At 49.3% G+C, this 21,229-nt stretch overlaps 1 protein-coding gene across 1 annotated transcript; it reads right to left on the reverse strand.

Annotated features, from left to right (window-relative positions):
* Positions 1–312: 312 nt before the first annotated feature.
* LOC143973709 (TOG array regulator of axonemal microtubules protein 2-like) lies at positions 313–19,642 on the reverse strand (the record flags this gene model as incomplete). Its single annotated transcript, XM_077474560.1, has 7 exons — positions 313–1,253; positions 3,536–3,622; positions 6,062–6,278; positions 15,845–16,055; positions 18,139–18,245; positions 18,592–18,709; positions 19,443–19,642. Coding segments are annotated over 7 exons (1,194 nt in total), but the record flags the coding sequence as incomplete, so codon positions are not given.
* Between the last annotated feature and the right edge of the window lie 1,587 nt (positions 19,643–21,229).

A 21,229-nucleotide genomic window follows, 5' to 3' on the forward strand; every position in this document is an offset into this window, starting at 1 on the left:
GTAAAAAAAAAAAAATATATATATCTTAATTTACTTACCATATTCTTCATTTTACAAGTAAGCAATTAATAGCCAACGCACACACAATAGTGGTGTCACAGAGCATTTATAAAGAACAACCAGAAGCTGTTTGCCTTCAGACTCTCTCTCTCTAATTGAAACTCCCTAAACCTCTATGAAGAGAGCGGGCAGGGAGGGAAGGAGAAGGGGGGAGATCAGTCATTCCTCTGACTCATCTGATTAACTCAACCTTTTTATAATTAGTTCAAATTGTTTGGAATTATAAAAAAAAAAAAAAAGACAAAAACAACATATAAAAATACAATTTAATGCTAATTCCAATAATACAGTATATACATACATGAGCTCCATCAGGGTTTAATGGGGGTATTCCAGCATATTGTTCAGATATTGACTATAAATTAATATACAGAAAGCTCAGGAATAAGATTGTCTTCATTTCAGAACTTCACATGTTGTATTAATAACTACAGTATATAGTAAAATATAATATCCATATCAATATATATATATATATATATATATATATATATATATATATATATATATATATATATACCTACCATCAGGATGGGCTGCTATGTGGACAGACTCTACTATGGTGTCAGATCATTGAATAATATCTTAAATTGGCTCCTCCTCTTCTCGCTCCCTCCGGCTGCACTCCAGGGGGATTGGTTCTGTGCTGTATGGGCCCCGTGATTTCTAACAGCAGTACCGTCACTAGGATAGTGAACTTTTGCATGACAGGTCCTCTTTAACAGGCTACCATTCAGTTATATATATCGGAGATGCATCACATCCCGTATTAATAAATTCCCAATCTATAGAAAGAATCAGTTCTTCTTCTTCTTCTTCTATTATAATAGTTTTTAATCTTAAATACAGAATTTACACTAAATACAGAGAACGCAGGCTCCGCCCCCATTACATCACCGTGCTCCGCCTCCTCCGGCACCGTGGATCGGGGGTCGGTATTTATTTATTGGTCCCCAGAATGTCGGCCAGCATTTTGGTGGCGTGTTGGGACTGTCCAGAGGCGTACTCCTCCAGGCTCCGCCCCATCACTCGGTGTAAGTTATTGGTAAGTTTGGTGATGACGTCCTTGAAGTTACCGTTTCGGCCGGGCAGCACTCCGTTCCCGGTTATATTACTCAGGAAGAACCACAAAACGGGCAAAACGTGACGCTCCACGGCCTGCGGCTTCCGGGGGTAGACAGAGGATACAAGACCTGGGGGGGCAATGGAGAAATGTTGAGGGGTTCATTATAGAAATAATAATAATAATGCGGTGAGAACCCGCCACATAATACAGTATTCGCCTTCAGGGGCGTCTTGTAAATGCCATCAGACGTGGCCTAAAATTTTTGTTAGAGCAACAGCACTATGTGCCTCACCTTGTAGGCTATGAAAGTACCAGTGTCAGTCTTCAAATCAGTCCCAGCCCCACGCTGAACCCCCTGAATTCTAGATGAAGAATTCTGCCCAGAAAGAGATTAAGCTCCACCCAGTGGCATAACCAACAGCCAGAGTGGCCCATGTGGCACCTGGGGTAAAAGGGGGCCCCGTAATTTGTAGTTATGCCCCTAGTCGCCCTTCTGCCAATGCTAAGCAGTGCCCTCAGAGCCCTGGACCAGGAGTGGAAGGGGCCTCATAATTCATAGTTACACACCGCAGGCCCCACCCCTGCTGATGTTAAGCAGTGTCTCAAAGATCCCTGAAGTAGAAGGGGCCTTCATAATTTCTAGTTAAACCCCTGCTGATGCTGAGCAGTCCTACCAGAGCCCGGGATTAGGCGAAGCCCCAAACTTCATAGTTATATACCCTTGGCTCCACCCCTGCTGATGTTAAGCAGTGCCCCTAGATCCTTGGAGTAGGAGAGAGTCCCATTATTTGTAATTACATCCCCTGGCCCCACCCCTGCTGATGCTAAGCAGTGCCCCCCAGAGCCATGGAGTAGAAGGGGGCTCCCTAATTTGTGGTTACACCCCTGCTGATGCTAAGCAGTGCCCCCCAGAGCCATGGAGTAGAAGGAGGCTCCATAATTTGTGGTTACACCCCTGCTGATGCTAAGCAGTGCCCCCAAAGCCCTGGAGTAGAAGGAGGCTCCATAATTTGTGGTTACACCCCTGCTGATGCTAAGCAGTGCCTCCCAGAGCCGTGGAGTAGAAGGGGGCTCCATTGTATTGTATGATGGTGTTGTGTGTTTGTATTGTATTATGGTGTTGTGTGTTTGTATTGTATGATGGTGTTGTGTGTTTGTATTGTATGATGGTGTTGTATGTTTGTATTGTATGATGGTGTTGTGTGTTTGTATTGTATGATGGTGTTGTGTGTTTGTATTGTATGATGGTGTTGCATGTTTGTATTGTATGATGGTGTTGTATGTTTGTATTGTATGATGGTGTTGTGTGTTTGTATTGTATGATGGTATTGTATGTTTGTATTGTATGATGGTATTGTATGTTTGTATTGTATGATGGTGTTGTATGTTTGTATTGTATGATGGTGTTGTATGTTTGTATTGTATGATGGTGTTGTATGTTTGTTAGGCATTAAAATGAAAACATACGATCCATAAATGACTGTGTGAGAATTCTTTGGAATACTGTGCAGTGCTGGAGAAGATCTGGATAGAGTGGAGAAAAGTCGGAACCTCTGGCAGGTTTTTATTGTTGGCTGTGTCTCCATTGCAGAGGTTTCTCTTCACTTCCTGTCCTGATTAGAGGCGTCACAGGAAGTGAGGAGAAATCACTAGACATGTGCAGAATGAAAAAAATTGTTTTGTTTTGTTTTGTTAAATAATTGAATCTAGTTAAATTTGATAAATTTGCTTCACTCATTTTTGGAATTTGTTTAGTTTATTGACTTTTCGATTTAAATTTTCCGAATTCTGTTGAATTGAATTCAGTTTGATCGAATTTGGAAAATTTGAATCGGCATTCGAATTTATTCTATTCTAAATTTGAAAGACTGTATTATCTTTCTTTCTATTTTATTCTATTATATTCTTTTCTATTCAAAATTCAAATTTCGGAAGGTGATTATAGTCTATTTGTTTTTGTTTTTTTTTATTCTATTATTCTGATGCTATTCTATTGTTTTTTCTATTCTATTCTTTTCTAATCTGTTCTATTCTTTTTTTTTTTCTCTATTTTATTCTTTCTTGTTTTCAAATAAAAATTTTTATTAATTTTCTATTTGAATTTCGGCTGAATTTTGTTTCATTATTTCGGATCAGTTTAAATTTGTTTCTCTTGTAATTTGGAAATTCGGGTTCATGAAATAATGAAAAACGTGTCCGATTCGGAACGCAGAGATCTTCACGTCTCTGGAAGTCGCCCTGACAGAGACGGACAACCAAAACTCTGACAAAGGTTCTTACTTTTCCCTTTCTTGCTATAAAATGAAGGAACATGGAACTCTAAAGCCACGGCATCTCCCATGTCTCCATCCTCATTGGTTCCCCTTTAATCCTTCCAGTCAATCTACTTCCTGCGTTGAGGTGAGTTACCTGACAATCGTTCGGTCACGTCACTCATGGCGCGGCCGCTGAGGAAGCGGATGCGGCTGGCGAATGGTTGCAGAAGCCACAGATTGTCTGTAATGTAAAAATGATGGTCAATAAAGATTTCCTGTTTGTAGGGAAAGCTGACAGTTCACGCTTTTCTCTCCTTTCTTTGCAGCTAATCTGCAGTCATGTGACCGACATTCCAAAAATTGCGTCTCTCCCCGCCCCCGACTACATCACGCTGTCTGACAGCAGAAGAAGAGTTCAAGTCTAACGCAACCTTCTCCATTCTAACGCAGCGCTGCACAAATGCATGCGTCCCAATGCAGGCCGCAGTGGTCGGCAAGGAAAGGCTTTGTTGGACTTGCTTTGCCTGCAATCCAAATTCCCCTCAATTGGAGCCACTGCATGCAAAGAAATGCAACGCAAAATCCAAACGCAGCCTCTGAACTGTCATCTAAATGCAGCCCCCCCCCGCCCTGAGCAGGAACATCGATTTAGAATTAGAGTTACTAGGCTGTAGTCAGCCAGAGCTAGATTGATAGTTCGTCGTTCTTGGAACTCTCTGGTATTCGTTTGCTTCTGCCTGCTGCTGGGTAGTGCCCCCGAGAATGGTGTGGGGGGCGGCACTAATCATGGAGTGTGGGGGGCTGCACTAATCATGGAGGGTGGGAGGATGTAGATGGCTGGACCTCTTAGGCCCGCTGCCTGGGTAGAGTGACCATTTGTTTGGATAGAGGCCAAGGATTGGGACTTGGTGAGGTAAGTGAGGGGTAAAAGCACCATGGAAGAACTCAACTTCAATCCGGGTATCTGAGAAACTGGACAGACGCTTTGCCCCTGACTGCAGTGTGGTGGTCTCTCCCCTAGGAGGCGGTCACTGAACTATTTAGTATCTAATTTCACAGAATGTTGGGTTGGCTTAAAGGTTCTCAATCTGTGAAGGCTGTAAGTACTTTTTGCCACTCTCCTGGTGACAGCCAAGTCCATGGGTGTCCTATGCCCCAGCCCTCTCCTTCGGGAGTGTTGGGTGAAATCCAATAAACTCTTTATTTGGTCTAAAAACTGACCGTCTGTTCACACCGCTTCACTCCTACTGAGGACTAGATCTTGGCGTGAATGCTAACCTGCCCCGCACCTGAGGTTCCTAATATAACTTTGGGGGTCATGGGGTAGCAACATACACTACTCCATTAAGGACTAGTCCTGGGGGTGAAATGCTGGTCTGATGTTCTTCACTTATCTTTGGAGGTCATGGAATTGCTACATACACTACTCCATTGAGGTCTAGGTCTGGGGGTGAAATACTGGCCTGACCTGCATTTGAGGTTCCTCATATGTCTTTGGGGGTCATGGGGTGGCAACACACACACTACTCCATTGAGGACTAGTCGTGGGGGTAAAAAGCTGGTCTGATGTTCTTCACTTATCTTTGGAGGTCATGGAATTGCTACATACACTACTTCATTGAGGACTAGGCCTGGGGGGGAAATACTGGCCTGCCCCGCATTTGAGGTTCCTCATATGTTTTGGGGGTCATGGGGTTGCAACATATACTACTCCATTGAGAACTAAATGTAGAGGTGAAATGCCAAGTCCATGGGTGTCCTATGCCCCAGCCCTCTCCTTCGGGAGTGTTGGGTGAAACCTAATAAACTCTTTATATGCTCTAAAAACTGACCGTCTGTTCACACCGCTTCACTCCTGCTGAGGACTAGACCTTGGCGTGAATGCTCACCTGCCCCGCACCTGAGGTTCCTAATATATTTTTGGAGGTCATGGGGTAGCAACATACACTACTCCATTAAGGACTAGACCTGGGGGTGAAATGCTGGTCTGAGGTTCTTCATATGTCTTTGGAGTTCATGGGGTAGCAACATACGCTACTCCATTGAGTACTAGACCTAGGGTTGAAATGCTGGCCTGACCAGCATTTGAGGTTCCTCATATGTATTTGGGGGTCATGGGGTGGCAACACACACACTACTCCATTGAGGACTAGTCCTGGGGGTAAAAAGCTGGTCTGAGGTTCTTCACATATCTTTGGGGGTCATGGAATTGCTACATACACTACTCCATTGAGGACTAGGTCTGTGGGTAAAATACTGGCCTGCCCCGCATTTGAGGTTCCTCGTATGTCCTTGGGGGTTATGGTGCTGCAACATACACTACTCCACTGAAGACTAAACCTAGGAGGTGAAATGCTAGCCTGAGGGTCCTTATATGTCTTTGGGGGTCATGGCGTTGCAACATATACTACTCCATTGAGAACTAAATGCAGAGGTGAAATGTTGGCCTGAGGTTCCTCATATGCCCTTGGAGGTCATGAGGTTGCTACATACTCTACTCCATTGAAGTCAATGAGAATTTATTCATCCCAAAAAATGTGAGAGGAGTGTTTGCAAGAAAAGGAAAAAACCCCAATAAAGGTTACCAGCTATAACGCCAGGAATGATGAATATAGGATGGAGGAGGACGGTCCTCTTTATCGGGAAGGAAGAGTACCGGATACAGTCAGCAATGATTTACCTATATTTTTCATGAGTGTGTCCAGGACGGTCACTGCGGCCGTGTAGATACCGGTGTGCTTGGAGTTCAGGTTGTCCGTGACGACGGTCACCATAGGGACTAACACATGGTGCAGACTGTCCTTCAGAATCGGGATCATGACCACCGCAGACTCCAGAGCGTACTGATTGACCTTCTTGTTGGCGTCCTGCATCCTCGGGTTAAAGGCATCAAATATCTGTGAATATAATAAAAATAAGATGTAATAAAATGACGGTTGTTGGCGAGGATCCTGTATAATATGAATCGGTTTCATGAAGTTATGAGAATTTGGAACAAAGTTCATTTACTAAACATTTCCACAGCCACCTATAATCTCCCAGTGATCAGCTTGTGACGTTCCTCCTACACACCTTCTATAGGAGTCTTCCATTATAGCGTCCCCATTACCCTTGGAAATTCACCTTCCCCATACTAGGGGTCTATTTGTCAAGGTTGTCTCTTAAAATTCCCAAGACTTTCACGTAAGATTCACTCGTTTCTAATGGAATCCTATGTGGAAAATATTTGAACCTTGGGTGAAAGTTGTGAGAATCTTGGGTGAAAACATTAACCCTTTCAGCCTCCACATCCATATACCGCTTTTGGGTCAGAGCGGTTTTTAGCAGCTTCGTATAAATGGTAAAGGTACCTGTATTGGTCTTCAAATCGGTCCCTGAAGAATCCCTTGGATCCTAGACCAGGACTTCTGCCCAAGAAGAGAATAAGCCCCACCCCCTGCTGAGGATAAGTACTTGCCCCAGAGGCTCTACTGCCCACTAAAGTGCTGGCATTTGACAAGGGGCAGGATTTGGCCTTCATGAGGGAAGGGCTTATGCCTCGTACACACGGTTGGATTTTCCGATGGGAAATGTTGGATGTGAGCTTGTTGGCTGAAAGTCGGACCGTGTGTACGCTCCATCGGACATTTGTTGTCGGACTTTTTCTGCCAACAAATGTTGGCTAGCAGGTTCTCAAATTTTCCACCAACAAAACTTTGTTGTGGGAATTTCCGATCGTGTGTGTGCACAAGTCTGACGCAAAAAAGTTCACGCACGCCCGGAATCAAGTATGAGCCGGAAGCGCCAGGTCTTGTAAAAACTAGCGTTGGTAATGGAGAGATCACATGACTATAGAACTTCTTTTTTATCAGCTCGTCGTACGTCTTGTACGCCACTACGTTCGGAGTTGTTGGCCAACATTTGTGTGCCGTGTGCAGGGGCAGACTGACCATTCGGGCACTCGGGCTCTGCCCGAGGGCCCCATGCCACTAAGGGGCCCCATCAGGGTTGTCAGCCTCAAAACCAGGGACAGTATGTAAAAATCTGTGTTTTTTTTTAAAAAAATCCCAAGATTATAGCTGCCCCGCCTCTCCAATACCTTTTCAGTGTGTGTATGTGTATTCTGTGTGTGTATGTTGTGTGTCTGTGTGTATATACTGTATGTGTGTGTGTGTGTATACTGTGTGTGTATACTGTGTGTGTATACTGTGTGTGTATACTGTGTGTCTGTGTGTATATAATGTATGTGTGTGTGTGTGTGTATACTGTGTGGCCCCATAATCTATTGCCTGGGGGGCCCATAATCTTCTCCTATTGCCCGGGGGCCCCATAATCTTCTCCTATTGCCCGGGGGCCCCATAATCTTCTCCTATTGCCTGGGGGCCCCATAATCTTCTCCTATTGCCTGGGGGCCCCATAATCTTCTCCTATTGCCCGGGGGCCCCATAATCTTCTCCTATTGCCTGGGGGCCCCATAATCTTCTCCTATTGCCCGGGGGCCCCATAATCTTCTCCTATTGCCCGGGGGCCCCATAATCTTCTCTTATTGCCCGGGGGCCCCATAGGTTGTCAGTCCGCCCCTGGCCGTGTGTATACAAGACAAGTTGGAGCCGCGGTTTTGTTGTGGGGAAGTGCGATGGTGTGGACGTTGCATTCCAGTATAACTCCAGCCAAATCTATTCTTTTTTATTTGGATAGATTAGGGAAAGGTTGGATTCCTCTGCCAAGTTTTCATTGCTGAGATTCTTGAATGGAGCGGCTTGGAGAAGATACGAAATGTCTTGAAGATTACAGAAGAGCCGGATTGGAATGTGATTGGTCACTACAGACCTCATTGGTGGTCATGCTACAACAGATTCTTCAGCAAAGTGAATATGAATGAGTAATTACACAACTATAGTCACAGGAAACAATGTTTCTTTTTTTATAAAATAAAGGCTTATTGAGTAGGTAGGTTACAGAGCATGACTAGTGTAGTCTGAATGTTCCCCTTATACTATTCCTTATCTATTAGAAACGAGACCACACCATAGGTTGGAGTAAACTGGCCACAACAGCCTTTATTAAACATAACTCAAAATTACTCCAATAACTTGTAAATATGAAAATATATAAATATATAAATATATATATAAATATATAAATATAAATAACTTTATTAACATTAAACCACATTTAAATTAACATTAACTGCCCATTCTGGTGATCTCTGACGGTGACCACACTTAAGCCAATACCCAATCACTGCGGTACACCTGACCAACTTCCCAAAGGCCTCCACCTGTGACCGGTCGGAGACAACTTCCGCCAGTGAACATAACCGTATTCCCTCCAACGTTCAGGAATACCCAGAGGGGCCGATCGTTAGATGAGCCCCCCACACCCTCAGATCCCTTCTGAGTACCTGTCTACCGTCAGAAACCACCAGAAAACACACCGCCAACACGAAAAACTTTCAGCTGCCGTGACAACCGATGAAACCTGCAAAAGAAGAAAAAGACCAGCAACAAAACACCACAAAACAAACACATAACAATAGGGCGGGAGGGTGGGAAAAACTGCCTCCTCTGTGTCACACTGGGCTCCGAATGATTCCTTAAAGCCACACCTCTCCCTTTTATGTGACCCCTCCCCTACACTGAACTTGTTTCCTGCAAACCTTTTCCTGAACTCCACCCATAAAGCTTAACCCTCTGTGTCCCTCATCCACACTGTCATGTCCAGCACTCCTTATATCATTGCATTCATAATCCGTGCTTCTCTTGACTAGTGTAGTCTGAATGTTCCCCTTATACTATTCCTTATCTATTAGAAACGAGACCACACCATAGGTTGGAGTAAACTGGCCACAACAGCCTTTATTAAACATAACTCAAAATTACTCCAATAACTTGTAAATATGAAAATATATAAATATATAAATATATATATAAATATATAAATATAAATAACTTTATTAACATTAAACCACATTTAAATTAACATTAACTGCCCATTCTGGTGATCTCTGACGGTGACCACACTTAAGCCAATACCCAATCACTGCGGTACACCTGACCAACTTCCCAAAGGCCTCCACCTGTGACCGGTCGGAGACAACTTCCGCCAGTGAACATAACCGTATTCCCTCCAACGTTCAGGAATACCCAGAGGGGCCGATCGTTAGATGAGCCCCCCACACCCTCAGATCCCTTCTGAGTACCTGTCTACCGTCAGAAACCACCAGAAAACACACCGCCAACACGAAAAACTTTCAGCTGCCGTGACAACCGATGAAACCTGCAAAAGAAGAAAAAGACCAGCAACAAAACACCACAAAACAAACACATAACAATAGGGCGGGAGGGTGGGAAAAACTGCCTCCTCTGTGTCACACTGGGCTCCGAATGATTCCTTAAAGCCACACCTCTCCCTTTTATGTGACCCCTCCCCTACACTGAACTTGTTTCCTGCAAACCTTTTCCTGAACTCCACCCATAAAGCTTAACCCTCTGTGTCCCTCATCCACACTGTCATGTCCAGCACTCCTTATATCATTGCATTCATAATCCGTGCTTCTCTTGACTAGTGTAGTCTGAATGTTCCCCTTATACTATTCCTTATCTATTAGAAACGAGACCACACCATAGGTTGGAGTAAACTGGCCACAACAGCCTTTATTAAACATAACTCAAAATTACTCCAATAACTTGTAAATATGAAAATATATAAATATATAAATATATATATAAATATATAAATATAAATAACTTTATTAACATTAAACCACATTTAAATTAACATTAACTGCCCATTCTGGTGATCTCTGACGGTGACCACACTTAAGCCAATACCCAATCACTGCGGTACACCTGACCAACTTCCCAAAGGCCTCCACCTGTGACCGGTCGGAGACAACTTCCGCCAGTGAACATAACCGTATTCCCTCCAACGTTCAGGAATACCCAGAGGGGCCGATCGTTAGATGAGCCCCCCACACCCTCAGATCCCTTCTGAGTACCTGTCTACCGTCAGAAACCACCAGAAAACACACCGCCACAGCCCGAAAGGGTGACCCCCTCAACCTTGAGGGCCGCCCCACACCCGAAGAGCTTTCTGTATGCCCTCCTGTAAGCCAAAGGACCAGAGGTCAATCCCCACATCCGATAGATGAACGCCATCCCGCCTAAGATAAAGCCCTACATTCACCTCCAATTCCCTGTGTCTTACCACAATGCCCCCGTTCTGCACTACAAACCGCCCAACAACCTTATTAACCCTAATCCTGGTTTTCTCAAGGCTGGCTAAAGACCTGGCCCCCCGCCACACCGTTCTGGCCACAATGTCTGACCACACCAAAATGGTGCCCGGGAAAAGGACTCGCATGCGCAACACATCAGCCTTGATATCCGCCAAAATGTCCTTCACTTTTCGAACTCCCAGGTCATTGCCCCCCGCATGAACGACCAGCACATCCGGGGGCCTATCCCTCAAAGCGAAACGCTCCACCTCCCTCATGACACGCTCCCACCTCATGCCCGGGAAACCCAACCACATCACCCTAGCTACCTCCCTGGGGATACCTAATTGCCTGCCTGCTGGTAGAGAATCACCTCTCCTGGCCCCCCAGCAGACGTACGAATGCCCCAGGATCCAAACGAGGCGTTGAGAACCTCCATCTGGAATGAAAACAAGAGAAATAACACAACAACCAAAGGAATGTTACAAGCACAGTCCTCCCCCCCATAAATCCCACAGCAAACAACCCCCAGCCGCACCATCCTTACCCCAGTAGCAACTGCGGCCGGACATAGGACCGGAACCTCCGGGACTCCCATCTACCAATCCGGCGAACCACCGCCTCCTCCAGCCCACATCGAGCCGCCTCCGTGGCCGCCCCAATCCGAAAAGAGTGGGACGCGTAGTCCCGCTCATCCAAACCCACCGCCCTCAGGCATTGCCGAAAGACCGACACAAACTGAAAACGGGATAGAAAAGAGCCCTCCTCGTGCACCAAAAAGGGGCCCGCCCTCCCAGGCCGCACCGCCCGGAAAGCCCGTACCGCCGCCACCGGGCACACTACCGAGCCCGGCAGGGCGAGCAGCGTAATCGCCACTCCCTTGCCCCGTTGATCAGTCTTAGACCTACGCAACCGTATACTCACCCGATCCGCAACCACCTGCACGTCCTGATCCAACAGACCCCCAGCCACCCGTTTTGAGCGACACACCAACTCCCCAATCCTAAAAGCCCCATAAAACGCCAGCGAAAACGCTGCCGTAAACAGGACGGTCTCGTAAGCAGACGAGCAAACGTCCACCAGCCGAGAACAAATTGCCACCAGATTGTCAAATGACACCGGCCGGCGCGCATCCCTACCCTTCCAATCCCTCCTGTACCCCTTCAACGTTTGCCTCACCCAAAAATCCTTCGTCCCGTCCGGCTCCCCCCACAGTTTGAACAAAAAGGCCAACCCCGCCAGCTTCCGCTCAATAGATGCGGGAGACAGGCCCGTCTCAATGTTCCGGGCAACCCAGTACAATACCACCCAGCGCCGGTCGGAGCCCCGACCAGCCACTCCAACCTCCCGCAGGAACGCCCACCATTCCGCCCACACTCTAGAGTAAGCGGACCATGTAGCCTCACTCAACGACCTTTTTAACCAACCTGCGGCGATTCCAAGGGAAGTTCCCACATCCACCCGGGGCATGGCGCCCCCGACTCCTCCGCTCCCGGCGCCAGCTGCCGGAACTTGTCCCACTGAAAACGAGAGAGCGAGTCAGCCAAAGAATTCTCCACCCCAGGTATGTGCACAGCATAAACGTAAACATTGAGCCGCAAACATCGAAAGACCAGGTGTCGCAGCAGCCGGATGACCGGGGGGGAAGAAGCAGTCATCCGATTGAGGACCTGGACCACCCCCATGTTATCGCAATTGATGCGCAACTTCAAATTACGAAACTCCGCCCCCCATAACTCCAATGCCACCACTATCGGGAACAATTCTAGCAAAACCAAATTGCCCAACAACCCCGCAACCTCCCATGAGCGTGGCCAAGGTTCCGCACTCCACCGACCCCGGAAAAATGCCCCATAACCCGTTGAGCCAGCCGCGTCAGTAACCAACTCCACATCGAAGTTGCTCACTGGCCCCGACATCCACATAGCCCGCCCATTATACGACTCCAAAAATTCATGCCAAGCCCGCAGGTCCTCCCGGTGTTCCCTTCGCAAACGCACGAAGTGGGTAGGGGCGGTTACCCCGGCAGTGGCCCCCGACAGCCGTCGGCAGAACACACGGCCCATAGGGATGATCCGGCAAGCGAAATTCAGCTTGCCCAACAGGGACTGCAGGGCCCGAAGCTGAACCTTCGGCCGGCCCTGCATGCCTGCCAACTCCGCCTGCAGATCCCGTAATTTATTCTCTGGCAATCGACACTCCATTGCCACAGAATCAATCACGATTCCCAGAAAACTCAATTCCGTCACCGGGCCCTCCGTCTTATCCCCCGCCAACGGCACCCCGAACCTGCCCGCAATGTGCTGCAACGTGGACAGAAGAATCGCACACACACTGGAGGCAGGCGGGCCCACGCACAGAAAATCATCCAAATAGTGGATGACCGACTCCAGGCCCGAAACATCTCTCACCACCCATTCCAAGAATGAACTAAAAGCTTCAAAGTAGGCGCATGAAATGGAACAACCCATGGGCAGGCACAAGTCCACATAAAACTTGCCCCGCCAATGGCATCCCAACAGCCGGAAGCTGTCCGGGTGGACCGGCAGAAGGCGAAACGCCGATTCCACATCCGCCTTGGCCATGAGAGCCCCACGACCATACCGCCTGACCCACCGTACCGCCGCGTCAAAAGAAGTGTAGGAAACCGTACACGCCTCCGGGTCAATGAAATCATTGACCGACCCCCCTTTCGGAAAAGACAGGTGATGAATCAAGCGAAACTTCCCCGGCTCCTTCTTAGGAACTACACCCAACGGGGAGACCACCAGGTCCCCCCACGGCTGCACTTCGAAAGGGCCACCCATCCGGCCCAGCGCCACCTCTTTACCCAATTTTTCATCCACAACCCCCGGGTGATCTAAAGCCGATCGCAAATTCCTGGCCAACGGCGGCACCCCTCCCAAAGAACAGGGAATCCTAAAACCGTCCCGAAAACCCAGAATTAACCCACGCGCCGCCGCACCATCCGGATACCTATTTAGGAAAGGAAGCATCCTTCCCAGGTTCACCGGCGTCATCCCTTTTGTGACCGGCGGCACTGGCACGCTGACCTTTTTTGAAACAGCGAGACAGGGGGTGGGTGCCGCCGCACCCGGAGCACTCATGCTTGAAGCGGCACGCGCCTCCGAATTTACAAGCCCCTTCATTAAAGGGCCAGCACACCCCCCACTTCTTTCCGGCCGGCAGTCCCGAGGAAGACGCACTCCCGGCCCCCCCCTGAAGAAACGGAGTGGGGGCCCGCGGAGCAGACATAAGCCTCATCCAGAGGCTTATGTCCTTGTGATCCCACCGCAGGTCAGCCCGCACTGCCTTACGCTGACGAAACTGCTCATCATAGCGCAGCCAAGCCAGCCCTCCATACACTCGGTGAGCCTCCCCAATCGCGTCCAGGTAACAAAATAACGCCGAGCAATGCTCGGGGTTCTTTTCCCCTATCACGCTAGCCAATATAGCGAACGCCTGAAGCCAATTTGCAAATGTGCGCGGGATCAGCCGATACCTACGTTTTTCCTCGTCGTCCTTCTTGGAACTGTCCGGCTTAACCCTGTCCAAATTAAATTTCTCGAGGGGGAGCAAGGAGAAAATCTCCACATACTCACCCTTGCCGATCTTGTCCCGCACCTCCTGCTTCAAATGCGCCCCCAATGGGCCTTCGAAACAAACATAGACTTCGCACCGGGCAGCATCCGCGATCCTAACCAGGTCAGACCGCGCCCCCGGGTCCGCGGGCACCGGGGGGACCCCCGGGCCCACAGCCCCCGCATCCGTGCTCCCCGACACCGCGGCAGGCGGTGCATCCCGCGCAGGAATGACCTCCGCCCCCCCGGCCCCCCCCACAGTACCCATCCAGGGGGCCACCTGAGGCGACCCGGAGCCCCCAGCAAACTTACCAACCAGGGCCTGCAGCCCCCCCAACAGCTCCTGCAACTGACCTGACGGCCCCCCCGGGGCCACAGGCCCCGCCCCCTGCGCTGAACCTGCCGCAACCCCCCCCACTACATCCCGGGATCCCGTGGGCACCGCACCCCCCTGCGCCACCCCCATCAGATCCCGCAAGGCATCCGCCAGCAATGTAGACTCCCGCAACTTACCCGGGCCCCCAGGGGCCTCGGCGACCGGTACCGGTCCGGGTGTAGAAAAGGACCCCTCCTCCTCCTGGGACAGCTCGCTCTCCGAACCGACCTCTCCAACGCGCACCGGGGACGCGGCAATCCCCCTGTGCTCCGCGCGGTCCATCCGGTCCCTGCGATCCGGGACTGCAGGCAATGTCCTCCTCCCCCCGCCGCCCCCGGCATGCCGGCGTCTAAAACCAGCCCTGCCAGGCACCTTGGCAGCCTTCTGCGACCCACCCTCCCCCCCCTCCGGCACGCGACCCCCCCGGAGCGCCCCCCTCCCCCCCACCGCGCGGATGCTGGCCCCAGACCCAGCCTGCCGCAGATCCCCCGCCACGTGCACCCCCCCCCCTTGGCCTGCCGACCCAGAGCCATCCACACTCCCCCCCACCTCCACCGGGCCCCGTGCGGTCCCGGCGCCATTTGCATGCGGCCGTGAAGCCCCGCCCCCCTCCGTTCGGCGGCGTAACGACCGCCCGGACCGGGGGGAGCCGATAACCTGTCGTTTTGCCGGGGGGACCGATCGGTCCACCCCCGGGCTCCGGGAGTCACGAGGCGGCCGAGGAGTAGGCCCAGGAGAAAAACGCGCCGGAGGCCGAGACCTCCGCGCGCGCAGTGGAACCTCACCTGTCCCGCCGCCGTCCACATCGCCGTCCGTCAGGTCACCCACACGTTCCCGCAGCCAGTCCGCACCGTGCACCTCCGCCGCCCGTCGCAGCCGCGCGAAGAGTCCCTCGAGGTCCGCCATAGCAGAGGAGCAGCGAAAAAACTGCCTCCTCTGTGTCACACTGGGCTCCGAATGATTCCTTAAAGCCACACCTCTCCCTTTTATGTGACCCCTCCCCTACACTGAACTTGTTTCCTGCAAACCTTTTCCTGAACTCCACCCATAAAGCTTAACCCTCTGTGTCCCTCATCCACACTGTCATGTCCAGCACTCCTTATATCATTGCATTCATAATCCGTGCTTCTCTGGGTGCTCCACAATAGCAGAGGTTACGGAGGTAAGTGTATACAGGATAACAAATGATCTACAATGTATAACAAGATGCCAATAATGTTTCTCCTGCAGAACTGAACTGATCAGAAGCCTCTTATCTCATTGATCGTTATTTCTAAATAGTTCTTTTTTTTCTGCTTCTCCACTTACTGGAGTGATGTTGGAGGTGACAAACCTCACGTTGTTCTTGCAGCGCTCCAGGAGAAGCGTCACTCCCTCCATTTTGCTTTGATATTCCTTAGCGGAGAGAAGTTTGCTGAGCTCCTTCAGTTGCTCCGTCACTTCCGCTGCCCGGACCGGCGGCCTTCCAGGGACCGGGGATTCCTGCACTTCTGCTTCCACATCTGCAGGTCTGGTAATGCTACAGAAAAGAATGTTTTATTTATTCCAAACTGATCCTCAGGATCCAGAGAGAGGACAAGTTCTCATACGTCATAGCTGTCCATAGCTGTCCATAGCTGTCCATAGCTGTCCATGGCTGTCCATAGCTGTCCATAGCTGTCCATTGCTGTCCATTGCTGTCCATGGCTGTCCATAGCTGTCCATGGCTGTCCATGGCTGTCCATGGCTGTCCATAGCTGTCCATGGCTGTCCATAGCTGTCCATAGCTGTCCATGGCTGTCCATAGCTGTCCATAGCTGTCCATGGCTGTCCATAGCTGTCCATGACGTTCCCTCCGGGGACAATGCCGGCTGCACACCAAGGCCCCCATTATAAAGATGGAGCAACTTTGCAGTGTCCAAGGGAATCTCCTCCCTGCTATAAATATATATATATATATACAGTGCCTTGCGAAAGTATTCGGCCCCCTTGAACTTTTCAACCTTTTGCCACATTTCAGGCTTCAAACATAAAGATATAAAATGTTTATTTTTTGTGAAGAATCACCAACAAGTGGGACACAATTGTGAAGTGGAACGAAATCTATTGGATTTTTGAAACTTTTTTTAACTAATAAAAAAATGAAAAGTGGGGCGTGCAAAATGATTGGGCCCCCTTGCGTTAATACTTTGTAGAGCCACCTTTTGCTGCGATTACAGCTGCAAGTCGCTTGGGGTGTCTCTATCAGTTTTGCACATCGAGAGACTGAAATTCTTGCCCATTCTTCCTTGCAAAACAGCTGGAGCTCAGTGAGGTTGGATGGAGAGCGTTTGTGAACAGCAGTTTTCAGCTCTTTCCACAGATTCTCGATTGGATTCAGGTCTGGACTTTGACTTGGCCATTCTAACACCTGGATACGTTTATTTGTGAACCATTCCTTTGTAGATTTTGCTGTATGTTTGGGATCATTGTCTTGTTGGAAGATAAATCTCTGTCCCAGTTTCAGGTCTTTTGCAGACTCCAACAGGTTTTCATCCAGAATGGTCCTGTATTTGGCTGCATCCATCTTCCCCTCAATTTTAACCATCTTCCCTGTCCCTGCTGAAGAAAAGCAGGCCCAAACCATGATGCTGCCACCACCATGTGTGACAGTGGGGATGGTGTGTTGAGGGTGATGAGCTGTGTTGCTTTTACGCCAAACATATCGTTTTGCATTGTGGGCAAAAAGTTGGATTTTGGTTTCATGTGACCAGAGCACCTTCTTCCACATGTTTGGTGTGTCTCCCAGGTGGCTTGTGGCAAACTTTAGACGAGACTTTTTATGGATATCTTTGAGAAATGACTTTCTTCTTGCCACTCTTCCATAAAGGGCAGATTTGTGCAGTGTACGACTGATTGTTGTCCTATGGACAGACTCTCCCACCTCAGCTGTAGTTCTCTGCAGTTCATCCAGAGTGATCATGGGCCTCTTGGCTGCATCTCTGATCAGTCTTCTCCTTGTCTGAGCTGAAAGTTTAGAGGGACGGCCAGGTCTTGGTAGATTTGCAGTGGTCTGATACTCCTTCCAATGATGGCTCGCACAGTGCTCCTTGGGATGTTTAAAGCTTGGGAAATCTTTTTGTATCCAAATCCGGCTTTAAACTTCTCCACAACAGTATTACGGACCTGCCTGGTGTGTTCCTTGGTCTTCATGATGCTCTCTGTGCTTTCAACAGAACCCTGAGACTATCACAGAGCAGGTGCATTTATACAGAGACTTGATTACACACAGGTGGATTCTATTTATCACCATCAGTCATTTAGGACAACATTGGATCATTCAGAGATCCTCGCTGAACTTCTGGAGTGAGTTTGCTGCACTGAAAGTAAAGGGGCCGAATAATTTTGCACGCACCACTTTTCAGTTTTTTATTTGCTAAAAAAGTTTAAAATATCCAATAGATTTCATTCCACTTCACAATTGTGTCCCACTTGTTGGTGATTCTTCACAAAAAATTAAAATGTTATATCTTTATGTTTGAAGCCTGAAATGTGGCAAAAGGTTGAAAAGTTCAAGGGGGCCGAATACTTTCGCAAGGCACTGTATATATATATATATACACACAGACACACACACACTTTACCTTTCCTCTGGTTGCTGGACATCCTGGGCCATCACGGCGGCACTATTCTTCTGAGGAGGACGCTGGCTTCTAGCGGACGGGATCTCGGAGACGCTGTCACTCAGCTCCTGGAATAATCATCATATCATGTATTATAAAGTTTGTGTAAAACAAGGATCTCCAAACTGCGGCCCGTGGGCCGGATGTGGGCACTATCCCTCCCAATGATACCAGAGATGGGAAACAAATTCTCTCACTGACACCAATGATTATTTTACTCCCGCTGACCACCAAGCCTGTGCCATTGATTACTCCCTCCGATGCCGGGGCATTTTCTATACCCATTGGCCACAGTCCGGCCCCCTTCACATTTGAAGGGCAGTAAGCTGGCACTTTGTTTTTAGAACATTTGGAGACCCCTGGTGTAAAACCTGAAATATGAGGCATATGAGGCACATCACACAGCTCACATACTTTCTGCTTCACAGTGGCGATGAGGTCACGGAGCTCATGTGATGGGATCAAACGTTCCATCTGCACCTCGAACTTGGGATGAGCCATGACCAGGCTGAACATCCGACGTCCGTAAAACCTGCAATACGGGTGATCATTATTACAATGTGTGGAATACACTCAGGACTGTAGGTGGGGGAGGTGGTCACTTAAATCCTCCCTCCGCCCCCCCCCCTTCAGTCTTGCACAGTTGTAGTGGCTCTCATGGACTGGAATGTCTTACTCTGATGTCACTGCACACTGTGAGCTTCTCACAATGGGCATTAGAAGCTGCAGAAAGTCAGATAAACCCTGCCTCATTTCCTAAGAGGAGGACATCCAGTGTCCCTGGCCCCGCACCCTTTGAATTTTCTTTGGATTCAGGGGGGCGGTCTGCAGGGGGAGGAGGGGGGTACATGGGGGAATCAGATGTGGTCAGCACAGGGAGGGGGGTCAGTACGGTGGGATGGTGGGAGGACAATTACAGAACGATGCACTGTGTCTGTGTCTCTCCCTCCAGCAGCTAAAAGCTGGCAGGAGGGAGAGGAGAGAAAACAGCTTTCCGCTGCTGAAGGGAGAGACACAGACACAGTGCATCGTTCTGTACTTGTCCTTCTAGCCCTCCGTGCCAATTCTCTGGGCCCTCCTGTGTTCCTGGGCCCCCTACAGGAGGCCTGGTGGTACCCCTTATCGGCGGCCCTGATGGCATGTGTGAGTTGCCCTGGGCAGAGGAAAAGGGGCCCCTCCAAGGAAGGGAGCTATAAAATAATCCCATAATAAGTCAAAGTCCATCAAATGGCATGGGTGGGAGGGTGACATCTGTATGAAAGTACCTGGTGTCCTGCTGTCCATCCTGAACCAGTCTGACGAGGGTGCGGAGGAAGGTGTCTGTACTTTCTCTGGTTCCACACAGAAGTTTCTGGGCCCCCAGGAGCTCCATCACCCTGAGCAGATGTTTGGCCGTACATTTCCTCACTGCGCTGTTTCGGTGACTGTGGAGGAGAACGGCACAAATTACAACCTCAGGAGACCACAATGGGCATCAACGTCTCCTTATACCTCTATGGAGCCCCAAGAGATGGCAACATTTAATGGGCACAGCTTTGCCAGTGTGCCCGGGCTCCTCATGTAAATGGCTCTTTTGGAACGCCAATCCCCCCCAGGCTCTCAGCATCCTTATACTGCAATGCTAGAGTTACACCTCCAAGTGGACCTATTTTGTTCACATTAAAAGATACCGACAGGGACAACATGTGCAAAAAAAAAGGCTTGTTTTACCACTTATTGGCTTCTCAAGAAACAAGCTGCCAGAAAGGTAAGTATATGTAGGCAAGGCCACTTAGAAATCATGGGGCCCCATATATCCTTCCTGATGAGGCCCCCCAACCTCGCCTACAAAGGGGTGTAGCAGAACAGCAGCACTGACTTTATCCACCTACGCCCCAGAAATGAAAAAAAAAAAAGTCCCTCTTCTGCTTCCACCTCCTGGGCCCCTCTATTGATGGTAATTGAAGCCAGGGGCGGATCCAGAGTCTAGTCTCGGGAGGGGCACTGCTATAAAATATGTTTTTTTGGGGGCAATTTATATGGGAAATGGCTGGTATTGGCACTTCAATCATTACGGCACCATGGTTGTTATGGTGTCAGGATGATTGAAGCGCATTATTTCTATGAATACATTGTAATATAAAATTAAATGGTTCATCTCACCATAATGCAGAATCAGTGGGAGCCCTGAGGATGTCACTTGCCATGTCGCCTGCCACCAAATGTGGATTGTCACTTGCCACGTCACCTGCCACACATTGCGGATTGTCACTTGCCACGTAGCCTGCCACACATTGCGGATTGCCACTTGCAACGTAGCCTGCCACACATTGCGGATTGTCACTTGCCACGTCACCTGCCACACATTGCGGATTGTCACTTGCCACGTAGCCTGCCACACATTGCGGATTGCCACGTAGCCTGCCACACATTGCGGATTGCCACGTCACCTGCCACACATTGCGGATTGTCACTTGCCACGTTGCCTGACACACATTGTGGATTGCCACTTGCCACGTCACCTGCCACACATTGGGGATTGTCACTTGCCACGTCACCTGCCACACATTGCGGATTGTCACTTGCCACGTTGCCTGCCACACATTGCGGATTGCCACTTGCCACGTCACCTGCCACACATTGCGGATTGTCACTTGCCACGTTGCCTGCCACACATTGCGGATTGCCACTTGCCACGTCACCTGCCACACATTGCGAATTGCCACTTGCCACGTAGTCTGCCACACATTGTGGATTGCCACTTGCCACGTAGTCTGCCACACATTGCGGATTGCCACTTGCCACGTCACCTGCCACACATTGCGGATTGTCGCTTGCCACATCACCTGCCACACATTGCGGATTGTCACTTGCCACATCACCTGCCACACATTGCGGATTGTCACTTGCCAGGTCACCTGCCACACATTGCGGATTGCCACTTGCCACGTAGTCTGCCACACATTGTGGATTGCCACTTGCCACGTAGTCTGCCACACATTGCGGATTGCCACTTGCCACGTAGTCTGCCACACATTGCGGATTGCCACTTGCCACGAAGCCTGCCACACAT

This window comes from Lithobates pipiens, unplaced genomic scaffold (assembly GCF_037356315.1).
Source record: "Lithobates pipiens isolate NorthernLeopardFrog02 unplaced genomic scaffold, aLitPip1_a1.2 Scaffold_93, whole genome shotgun sequence".
Classification (NCBI taxonomy): domain Eukaryota; kingdom Metazoa; phylum Chordata; class Amphibia; order Anura; family Ranidae; genus Lithobates; species Lithobates pipiens.